The sequence below is a fragment of the Miniopterus natalensis genome, chromosome 7 (assembly GCF_054644295.1).
Source record: "Miniopterus natalensis isolate mMinNat1 chromosome 7, mMinNat1.hap1, whole genome shotgun sequence".
In the NCBI taxonomy this organism is placed as follows: domain Eukaryota; kingdom Metazoa; phylum Chordata; class Mammalia; order Chiroptera; family Miniopteridae; genus Miniopterus; species Miniopterus natalensis.
The window spans coordinates 17,472,475-17,483,521 of record NC_142087.1 but is presented as its reverse complement, the minus strand read 5'-3'; the positions used below and the strand labels follow the sequence as shown (position 1 = coordinate 17,483,521).

The following is an 11,047-nucleotide window of genomic DNA, read 5'->3' as shown; positions in this document are numbered from 1 at the left end:
ATTAGAGTTCATCCATAATTGGAACAATATACAACCATTAAAAAGCTTGTGGGCCCTGCCAGGCCTGGTTCCGGTTGCACACCGACCTAGGATCCAGGAGATCCAGGTTAGATTCCCGGTCGGGCACATGCCCGGGTTGGGGTCTCTATCCCCGGTTGGAGGCATGCAGGAGGCAGCTGATCCATGATTTTCATCATTGATGTTCCTCTCTCTCTCTCCCTCTCCCTTCCTCTCTCTGAAATCTATCTATCTATCTATCTATCTATCTATCTATCTATCTATCTATCTATCTATCTATCTATCATCTATCTATCTATCTATCTATCTATCTATCTATCTATCTATCTATCTATCTAAGCATATTGGCAATACTTTACCGATATGGAAAAATTCTCATCATTTGATGCCAGGTAAAACAGCAGGAGATGCCAGATATACAGAAAAGACTGGAAGGAAACGTATCCAAATGTTACCTGCGTATCTCTCCAGGTGTTGGGGTGAAAAGTGATTTCTAGTTTCCTGTATTTTTCAGTTTCCGCCAAAAATGTGAGTTATTTTTTCCTTAATAAAGCACAAAACACAGTCGTTATTCTTTACGAGCAACAAATCGCCGCCCGCCCGACTCAGTGGCCAGGCACCGCGCCCCTGTCCCCGGGTCACCGGGAACCCGAGCGCCGGCCGGTCCAGCAGGCCGCAGCGCCCCCGGCGGTCGGTCCGGCGTGGCGGGGAGAGGGGTGGGCGCGGAGGGCCGGGAGGCGGCGCCGGGCGTCCCCGCGCTTCCCGCGAGATCCCGCTCCGCCCGCTCCGCCCCGCTCGCCGGGCTCCCCGCTCCCCGCGCAGCGCCACTTCCTGCCTCCCGTGCCCGCGCCACCCGCCCTCGCCCGCGCTCGCCGCCTGCTGCCCGCCGCCCGGCGCCGCGCCCGCCGGCGCCCCCGAAGGTGTCCCCGGCCCGGCCGGGTCGCCACCCTGCCGGCTGCCCCACGAGCCGCTTTGTCTCGGGCGGGGCGCGCGGGAGAGGCCGCCAGGTGCCCCCCGCCGCGGGCCCGGGCCCCCCGCCCCGGGGAGGCGGCGGTGGCGCCGGGCCCCGGGGCGGGGGGCGCGCCGGGATGGGCCCCAAGCGGCGGCAGCTGACGTTCCGGGAGAAGTCCCGGATCATCCAGGAGGTGGAGGAGAACCCGGACCTGCGCAAGGGCGAGATCGCGCGGCGCTTCAACATCCCGCCGTCCACGCTGAGCACCATCCTGAAGAACAAGCGCGCCATCCTGGCGTCGGAGCGCAAGTACGGTGTGGCCTCCACCTGCCGCAAGACCAACAAGCTGTCCCCTTACGACAAGCTCGAGGGGCTGCTCATCGCCTGGTTCCAACAGATCCGCGCCGCCGGCCTGCCCGTGAAGGGCATCATTCTCAAGGAGAAGGCTCTGCGGATAGCCGAGGAGCTGGGCATGGATGACTTCACTGCCTCCAACGGCTGGCTGGACCGCTTCCGCAGGCGCCACGGAGTAGTGTCCTGTAGTGGCGTGGCCCGCGCCCGCTCGCGCAGCGCTGCTCCCCGGGCCCCGGCAGCGCCCGCCAGCCCCCCTGCGGTGCCCTCGGAGGGCAGCGGCGGGGGTCCGACGGGCTGGCGCGCTCGGGAGGAGCAGCCGCCGTCGGTGGCCGAGGGCTATGCCTCCCAGGACGTGTTCAGCGTCACTGAGACCAGTTTGTGGTACGACTTTCTGCCCGATCAGGCCGCGGGGCTGTGCGGCGGCAGCGACGGGCGGGCTCGCAGGGCCACCCAGCGCCTGAGTGTGTTGTTGTGCGCCAACGCCGACGGCAGCGAGAAGCTGCCCCCGCTGGTGGCGGGCAAGTCAGCCAAGCCCCGTGCAGGCCAAGCGGGCCTGCCCTGCGACTACACCGCCAACTCTAAGGGTGGTGTCACCACCCAGGCCCTGGCCAAGTACCTGAAGGCCCTAGACACCCGTATGGCTGCAGAGTCTCGTCGAGTCCTGCTGCTTGCCGGCCGCCTGGCCGCCCAGTCCGTGGATACTTCAGGCCTGCGGCATGTGCAGCTGGCCTTCTTCCCGCCGGGCACGGTGCAGCCGCTGGAACGGGGCGTGGTCCAGCAGGTGAAGGGCCACTACCGCCAGGCCATGCTGCTCAAGGCCATGGCCGCGCTGGAGGGCCAGGACCGCTCGGGCCTGCAGCTGGGCCTCGTGGAGGCGCTGCACTTCGTGGCTGCAGCCTGGCAGGCGGTGGAGCCTTCCGACATCGCCGCCTGCTTCCGCGAGGCCGGCTTCGGGGGCGGCCCGGGCGCCACCATCACCGCTGCCCTCAAGAGCGAGGGGGAGGAGGAGGAGGAGGAAGAGGAGGAGGACGAGGACGAGGAGGAGGGGGAAGGGGAGGAGGAGGAGGCGGAGGAGGGCGAGGAGGGGGAGGAAGAGGAGGAGGGGGGCGAAGGAGAGGAGCTGGGGGAGGAGGAGGAGGTGGAGGAGGAGGGCGACGTGGATGACAGTGAGGAGGAGGAGGAGGAGGAGGAGGAGAGCTCCTCCGAGGGCTTGGAGGCCGAGGACTGGGCCCAGGGCGTCGTGGAGGCCGGCGGCAGCTTCGGGGGCTACGGCGCCCAGGAGGAGGCCCAGTACCCCACCCTCCATTTCCTGGAAGGTGAGGCGGACTCTGAGTCGGACAGTGAGGAAGAGGAGGACGACGATGACGACGATGACGATGATGACGATGACGAAGACGAGGAGGAGGATGGTGATGAGGTGCCTGTGCCCAGCTTTGGGGAGGCCATGGCTTACTTCGCTATGGTAAAGAGGTACCTGACCTCCTTCCCCATTGACGATCGTGTGCAGAGCCACATCCTCCACTTGGAACACGATCTGGTCCATGTGACCAGGAAGAACCACGCCAGGCAGGCAGGAGTTCGGGGTCTTGGACATCAGAGTTGAGCCACTGGGCTTAGCCATGCCCTTAACCCGATGTGGCAGCACCAGCCCAGGGCAAAGGATTCTTTGGGCAGCTGCTGTGGATGGAGCCAGAGTGGGGAGTTGCCCAGATCCTTTAGTGATGTTCCCCAGGCCCTATGAACAAGCCCAGTCATCTTGGTAGGGCCTGGGGCTGGGGTCAGCCTCACTGCCTGCTTATTGCCTCTTTCTCAGAGTCCTATTTCCTCCCCATTTGCCCCTGAACGTGGGGGACCAGGTGGGGAGCTGTCCGGTGCTACCACACCATGCCATCAGTGGACTAGGCCACAGCAGCCACCAGGGATGGACCCTGGAAGCTCCCGGCCAGAGAGTGCCTCTCCCCTCTGCCATCCACACTAGGTCTTTGGTGGGGGGGACCCCAAAGCCATTCTGGGAAGGGCTTCAGAGGAAGGTCCAGCCTAGGCCCCCACGAGGCTGGCAGCCCCCCATCCCTGCCCCCAGACCTCCTCGAGAAGCACAGTCTAACTCACCGCAGGCTCCTGAGCCTGCCTCTGCCTGCTTTCCCACCCCCCCAATCCACTTCTCTGGCCCAGCCCATGTTACTTTGGCCCTTGGTTTTCTTAATAGATTGGAGGTTCCCAAGAGGCCCTCCAGGGGAGTAAAAATGGGCGTTTCCCTTGTGGGCAGCTGCAGGCCCCATGCCTCGCCTTCCTCTCTGGCAGGGTCCGATCCTGGGCAGGGGCCCTGGGGCTGGGCCCAGAGTCCAGCTGTCCAGCTGCTCCTTTCCCAGTTTGAATTCAATAAATCCGTCCACTCCCCTTTTGTGGGGGTGAATGTTTTAACAGCTAAGGGTGCATCCTTCATGGTTTGGGATTGCGTCTGTCTTGGGGACACTTCCTTTCCCTGTTCCCTTTGGTCCTTGCTCTGGTGGGATGTTAAAGCAAGTGTTGAGAGAGTGGCCACAGCCTAGGCCCTGACTGGGGTGAGGGGTCGTGTCCATATCTAAATGCTATTTAGACTTGGGGAGGTAGAGGTCTACAGTGCCCCTGCCTGGGCAAGGGTTTGAGGAAGCCAGGCCTTGCACCTGCTTTGGGGTTAGAGAGCTTGGGATCAGTTGGCTGGGACAGGAGGGAGGGAGCCAACAGTCTCTGTAGGGCTAAGTTAAACTATATGCACCTGGGAACTAGGCCTCTTAAAGCTCATTAAAGGTCCTTGCAGAAGTGGGGCCAGAGGGCGGAAAGAAAGGGGTGTCAGGGCAGCTCTTGTGCTCCAGATTGGAGTTTGGAGGAGCATACCGGTGACTTAAGAGGGCATCTCCAAGCCTAGTGGCTATCCTTGGGGACAATGGCAGGAGAAAGGTGATGTTGCTGGGGAGAGATTGCATCCCTCAAGAGGCTGAAGATGAATTAGCAACTCCTTGTGCTGTGCCCTTCAGAAAGCCCCCCCCTTTAGAGAGCCCCCCAGTCCAAAGGTGAAGACAGGCCTCCTCGATAATCCTACCTCCTTTCTTTCAGGGCCAGCCTTGCCTTCCTGGCCCTTCAGCACTGAGGCCTTCAGGCCCCAGTGGTTCCACCTAGGGGAGGGCCTGAACTTGAGCAGGGCAGTCAGCTCTGGGCCCCAAACCGGTTTTCCCACCTTGGCTAGGGATGGCATATCACCCGTGTGGTCCCCCCCCCCTTGCAGTTCCTCTCTCCACCCTAGAGTGTTAGGGGGGAGGGTATTCAGGTAATCTTTTGTCTCTTGCGTGCCCTGGGTGTGGTCCCTTCTAGAAAGGCAAAGCCACTATGTAAGACTTTAAAACAAAAAGTGGAGTCACCACTCCACCCTTGGCTTTCCGGACTCCTGGCACACAGATCCCTTCTAGGTATTGAAAGCTTCGAAACAGACAGCATGAAGTAATAGGGATTATCCTTACTGTCACCCCTACCCCCATCTGTGCCCTGGGCAGGAGACTAGAAACTCATGAGGAAGCCCAGCCTACCTCCTGATCTGCTCTGGAGTAAGTAGGTGGGAACAGTAGTAGCCTTCTCTCCAGGTGCCCCTGGCCAATCCAAGTCCCTCACCTCAAATAAGGCAAATCCATTTGTCTCCTGCCTACAAGAACACCTTTAAAAAAAAATTAAAAAATTATTGTTGACAGTGATATCTCCCATTTTCTCCCTTTTTGCCCCCTCCACTCAACCCAGCTCCACCCCAGGACTTCCCCATGTGTCCATGGGTTATGCATATATGGAGACCACCTCTTTTGCTGCAACTGAGATCATCTCATTACTGATAACACCAATTGATGTTAATAGGGCTCTTGCCACATGTCAGGCGCTGTACTAAGCACTTTAGATGCTCACACAGCTCCTATGAGGTATGTAAAACCATGAGAAAACAGGCACAGAAAGGTCCCAGTAATGTGCCCAAAGCTGCATCACTAGTGTGGATGCAAGTGCTCTCCCCAGGATGACCCTAGAAGTGGCTCTTTACTAGTACTCTGTGCCCCCTTACTAAGGAAGGATCCATCTTCCTAATCTTCCTAAAGGTAGTCCTCTTGAAATGGAACTGGTCACTGGAATCAATTTCTAACCCATGGAAGAATAGCTATTCGGAGGTAGATGAGGGCTGTGGAAGTGTCTACAGGAGTTCCTGCAACTCATACCTATAACAACTCTCATTCCAGCTATTCTCCCCATTACCCCATTGAAACAAATAGGTGAGAACTATCTGCATTTCACAAAGGAGGTTAATAGGGTTAAAGAGTTAAGTGACCTGCCGTGGGCACTGGCCTTCAGCTCTGGTATTCTCCCTGGGAGTCTGAGTTACATATTAAATGCCCCACCAGGACACTGCTGGGACAGGGGGAGTGGTGATGGACCTATGAGCACAGAGCTTTGAGGAGGGACTCAGCAAGGAGGGACTATCACACATTCCAGATGGGAAGCAGCAGATGGAGCCTTCACTTGGGACTGATTTGCTAAAGGATCCAGAAGGGGGATCCCAGCCCTGAGGATGCCAGTGCAGGGATTCCGGAGGGCCTGGTTGGTTTTGGCAGAACCCAGAGTGAACCAGTAGCTGGTCAGCAGGTGGCGTGGGCGAAAATGCTTTCTTTTGGGGAAGCAGGTAAGACAAAGCCACTTATAATCGCCTTTTAAAATCTGGGGCCCGAGAGGAGGTAACCAGGGAAAACTGCAACTCCCAGAAGCCTCTGCTCCCTGGAGTCAAGGACGGTTGTCATGGTTTCAGAAAACAATATGGCCGCTCCCAGCTGGGAGGGGTGCCCGCGGGTTAGAGAGGTGCAAGCGGGTCTGGGAGCCCTCAGTGGCGAGCGGGAGGCGCCTGAGCGGCCGTGAGTTTGGGGCTGGACGCTGCGCAGCTGGAGCGGCCCGTCTTTGCCGAGGGTGCCAATGGCGGGCAGCGTGGACGAGGAGGCTCTGCACCAGCTGTACCTTTGGGTAGACAACATCCCTCTGTCCCGGCCCAAGAGAAATCTCTCCCGGGACTTCAGTGACGGAGGTGTGCGCCTGTGTGTGCCCAGATGTTCTGTCCAGTATGCGCGTGTGTAAGGGGTCTTTGTGCAAACATGTCTGTATGCTTGTGTGCGTATGGGGTGTGTATTGGGGGGGGGGGTCTGACTATCTCCTAGGGCTTCAATTGTAGAAGTGTGTCTGAGTGTGTGAGTCTGAGACTCTCTCCTGGGACATATCTTTGTGTGTATTTTTGCATCTCTCTGTGTGTGCGTGCACATTGCTGTATTCTATGTGTTTGTCTTATGGGAGTCTGAGCGTGTGTGTGTTCCCATGTGTACTGACACATTCTGTCCTGTATGTATGTAGGGGGGTCTTGTGTGTATATGTGTTACTTGGTGATTGTGTAGGTGTCTGTGTGTTTAAGATTGTCTCTTGGGATTTTAATGTGTGACTCTTTGTGCTTGCGTGAGTATGTTAGTGACGGGTCTCTTGGAACTCCAGTGACGGAAATATGTGTATGTGTATGTGTCCATCTCTTGTTTGCATGTGTAGTGTGTGTGTGCCATATGTGTGCCTATGTGTGTCTGAGCATGTGTGTATCCTGTGTGTCTACACATTCTGTCTCATGTGCATATCTGTAGAGGAATCTTATCACGTGTCTGTTTGTGTGAGTCTGTGACTCTCCTGGGACTTTGGTGTTGGAGTGTGTATATGTGTGTGTGTGTGTGTATCCATATGAATGCCTAGGATGGGGCCCCAGGATCCTGAAGAGCTCCCTTGGAGATTCATTCTCTGTTAGAGCACCAGAGATCACATTTTTCAAATGCCGCGAGTTAATGGAGAAGGGATACAGCCCCTCTGGGGTATGCTGGAGGCTTAGTCTCCAGCTAGTCACTGATCTTACTTCCTTGACGTCCCTCCCCTATTCTCTGCCACCCCTCCCTCCCTATCACCCTTTTCCTTTCCACATCTCTACCTCTCCACTTGGCCCCACCACTCTGCCACCCCTCATTCTCCCATCCCACCCATTTCTTCACCCTTCCCCTCTCCCTTTCCCATTCTCCCCCACCCCCCATCTTCCATGTCTGCTCCCACTCCCACTCCCACTCCTTCAGTCCTGGTCGCAGAAGTCATCAAGTTTTACTTCCCCAAGATGGTGGAGATGCACAATTATGTCCCTGCCAACTCTCTCCAGCAGAAGCTCAGCAACTGGGGTCACCTGAACAGGTAGCAAAATATCTGGGTGCATTAGCAAGGTTTCCAGCCCCCACCCTGGGCTCCCAGGAAGGGCTGCCCCAGCCCCTCCACCTCCTATGGTCTCCATAGACCAAGCTGGGACTGTGTTAATGACGGTGGGGAGGGACAACATGGACAGAATTGTCTGCTAACAAAATTAAGGGACTCTTCTATTGGGAAGGTGACAAGGTGACTCTGGACACCCAAGAACAGGGCTCAGGTGCGGTGCCCTCCCATTCCCCCAGGGCTATGCACTTAGTATAGCAACTGCTGCACCCCCTTTCTCCTCCCCCACCCCCCTCACTTCAGTTCCTGAGGACCTGGTCTGCCATTCCTCTGTCTACCCCCCAGGAAGGTGCTGAACAAGCTGAATTTCTCAGTGCCGGAGGACGTGATGCGCCAGATCGCGCAGTGCACCCCAGGCGTGGTGGAGCTGGTGCTCATTCCACTGAGGCAGCGCCTAGAAGAGCGGCAGAGGCACAGGAAGCAAGGCACAGGCTCCTTACAGGTGCAACCCTACTCAGACTTCTCCCTCCACTGCTCTGAGGGGGCCTCCCGGCTGTGGAAAGCCCCTACGTTGACGATCAGTGTGGAAGAAGGGTGCCTGGTTAGAGGGAGCCTAGCCTGGGGGACGGCGGAAGGGATGTGGGGCTCTTTGGGGATGGGGAGCGTGAGCTCACAGTGGACCCCTGTGTTTCTTTTAGGAGCTGGCTCCCCAGGATGGCACTGGCTACATGGATGTGGGTAAAGTGGCTTTTATTTTTCCTCCCTCCCAGAGGGAGCTTTTCTCTTGTCTTTCCTCCCTACAGGGGGAGAGGGGAGGGGAAGACAGGAAAATAGGAGTCCAGAGGGTTACTCCGCCACTTACCTTTTCTCAGGTTTGTCCCAGAAGGCCCAAGGGGAAGGTGCCTTGAACCCCCAGAGAGGGGGACAGCTCAGGTAAGGGAGCTGGGGGTTCCTGACCTTACCAGGCCAGGTGATCACCTTGCACAGAGCTGGGATGCTCCCGGGAAGGTAGGGAAGGCAGGAATGGGGGCAGGGGGAGGAGGAAAGGCCTGGTCGAAGGGCGCTGGAAGAGTAAGGGTGAGGCCCAAGCGCCAGGCCTCCGCTAAGCTGCTTCCCACCCCAGGGGACCCCGGCCTCCTGGGCGTAGCCAGGGGCGGCATGGCGACCCCAGCCTCATCCTCCAGATCGCTGAAAAGGAGCAGGAGCTGTTGGCCTCTCAGGAGACTGTGCAGGTGAGAGACTGTGTGTGGGCTTGGGGCCTGCAGGGGGAACAGAGGGCAGCGGGTCCCTGGGCTTGACCTCTGCGCGGTGCGGCCCAGGTCCTCCAGATGAAGGTGAGGCGCTTGGAGCACCTGCTCCAGCTCAAGAACGTGCGCATCGACGACCTCTCCCGCCGGCTCCAGCAGGCGGAACGTAAGCAGCGGTGAGCGGCTGCTCAGGACGCCCGGGGACGCCCCAGTGTCTGCCAGAGCCCTGATACTGCGGGACGCACCCACGGACTGACAGACTAATGGGGCGGGCGGGTCCAGCGGCTCGATGAGCCTCTTGGGGCTTACGGAGGCCACTCTTTTGGGGTGAGGAGGGTGAGCAGGGAGGGGGGTGGTGGGACAGGAGCCCTCCCTTCTGAGGCCGAGACTGAGCCAGCTCCTTCCACTCCATCCGGGTCAGGAGAATGGATCGCTTTCCAGAACCCAGAAGTCATGTGCAGAGACCTGGTATGCACCCCAAAGCAGTGACAGACACCAGGGGCTCCACCTTGGAGCTCCCTGTGCTGGGCTATGGGGGATGGTCCCCCTGCCGGGTCCACACCGCTAGAACTGGGTCCCCATCCAGCTGTGAGAACAGTGGTGTCTCCATCCAGGCTAGTTCTTTGTGCCCTGGGCCATGGGGGAAGCTGCCCAGGGCCAGGAAGCGGAGGGAGTCCCTTGCCCCCCCTGGGCGCTCACCTGGGACCCATCTGGAGGCTAGAGGAGCACAGCTGCTGAAGAGGAAGGGGTGAGGAGTGGGCTCAGCCAGGTGTGGGGAAGACATCTGCTATGCCTGTACCAATCACCCTCCCCTCCCATGAGGTATCATTGAAAATATTTGGGGTTTATGGTATAGGGCTCCCCCTATTAAAGATGATGTGCTCTTTCCTGCACTTGCCTTCTCTCTCTGCCTGGATCCTTGTGGGCAGTGAGGTCCTGCCTCCCTTTTGCTGTCCCCTCCACCCCTTGAGTGAAAGAGCCTTTAGGGTCCAGAGAGGATCTTACCTTGTGGGCAGCTGGGTCCTGGGTGGCCACTGCTTGGTAGGTTGATGATATTACATTGTCAGGTCTTCTGCACTAGGAGAGTCTGATTTCTAACTCTGGCATTACTAGACTGACCCCCCAAACTCACCCTCACAGTATCCTCCAACTCTGTCCAAACCCAGACTTCAGATTCTCCCCAAATGTAGCCACATACCCTAAATCATACCCACGGACTAACTCCTAAATGTATCCTCTGTATGACTCTCAACCCTGCTCATAGACTGATCCCAAGTTCTATGGACTGAGACAAGCTTGATTCCCAACCCTGATTACGAACACCACGGCCATGATGTGACCCTAACTCTGATTAGTAACATTGAACATTTGTAAATCCTGAGCCCTCCACAATTCTGTTCCTAGACGTATACTCAGCATATACCCAGGAGAAACTTAAGCCCTGTGTTCTGTGTTGTGGGACACATGTATAGCAAAGTTCATAGCAACATGTTTTGTAATAGCAAAAGAACTGAAAAGAAGTTGTATTCATTATTTGTTACCGTGTAAGAATTTATCACAAAGTTAATAGCTTAAAACAGCACTCATTTGCCCAGCCGGTGTTGCTCAGTAGTTAAGCATTGACCTAGGATCCAGGAGATCAAGATTAGATTCCGGGCAGGGCACATGTCCAGGTTGCGGGCTTGATCCCCAGTAGGGGCATGCAAGAGGGAGCCAATCAATGACTCTCTCATCATTGATGTTTCTCTCTCTCTCTTTCCCTCTCCCTTCCTCTCTCTGAAATCAATAAAGGTATATTTAAAAAAAAAAAAAGCACCCATTTATTATCTCATATTTTCTGTGGCTCAAGAGTCCAGGCATGGCTTGCTTAACTGGATCCTCTGCTTCAGGATTTTTCACAAGGCTGCAATCAAAGTGTTGGCCAGAACTGTGGTCTCATCTGAAGGCTTGACTGGAGAGGGACTCACTTCCAAGTTCATTTGGTTGTTGACAGTGTTCAGTTTCTTGTGGACTGTTGGAGGGCTTCAGTTTCTTGCTGGTTGTTGGCTGGTGGCTGCCCTCATTTCCTTGTCATCCAGCAAGGGAGAGAGTTAGTGATAGTCTTATCTAATGCAATTACAGAAGTGACATCCATCACATCTGTCATATTCTATTTATTTGCAATAAGTCACTAGGTCCGGCCCACATTCAAGGGGAGGGG

General features: G+C 56.9%; 2 protein-coding genes across 2 annotated transcripts; both read left to right on the top strand.

The window, feature by feature from the left end:
• The first annotated feature begins 1,093 nt into the window (after positions 1 to 1,093).
• On the top strand, positions 1,094 to 3,752 carry CENPB (centromere protein B). The gene has a single exon (XM_087818579.1). The coding sequence runs from the start codon at positions 1,107 to 1,109 to the stop codon at positions 2,925 to 2,927; it is 1,821 nt and encodes a 606-aa protein (XP_087674705.1). The 5' UTR covers positions 1,094 to 1,106; the 3' UTR covers positions 2,928 to 3,752.
• Positions 3,753 to 6,271: 2,519 nt separating this feature from the next.
• Positions 6,272 to 9,107, top strand: SPEF1 (sperm flagellar and cilia associated 1). Its single transcript, XM_016211947.2, has 7 exons — positions 6,272 to 6,404; positions 7,474 to 7,585; positions 7,946 to 8,102; positions 8,299 to 8,338; positions 8,473 to 8,533; positions 8,724 to 8,832; positions 8,920 to 9,107. Exons 1-7 carry the CDS (start codon positions 6,296 to 6,298, stop codon positions 9,025 to 9,027), a joined length of 696 nt encoding a protein of 231 aa, XP_016067433.1. The 5' UTR covers positions 6,272 to 6,295; the 3' UTR covers positions 9,028 to 9,107.
• Positions 9,108 to 11,047: the final 1,940 nt, after the last annotated feature.

Bases quoted from the DNA above. Each gene is read 5' to 3' on its own strand.
- CENPB (XM_087818579.1), top strand. From the start codon at position 1,107: ATGGGCCCCAAGCGGCGGCAGCTGACGTTCCGGGAGAAGTCCCGGATC.
- SPEF1 (XM_016211947.2), top strand. From the start codon at position 6,296: ATGGCGGGCAGCGTGGACGAGGAGGCTCTGCACCAGCTGTACCTTTGG. The intron at 8,103-8,298 runs GTGCAACCCTAC...TGTTTCTTTTAG, and splicing joins AAGGCACAGGCTCCTTACAG to GAGCTGGCTCCCCAGGATGG. The intron at 8,339-8,472 runs GTAAAGTGGCTT...ACCTTTTCTCAG, and splicing joins CACTGGCTACATGGATGTGG to GTTTGTCCCAGAAGGCCCAA.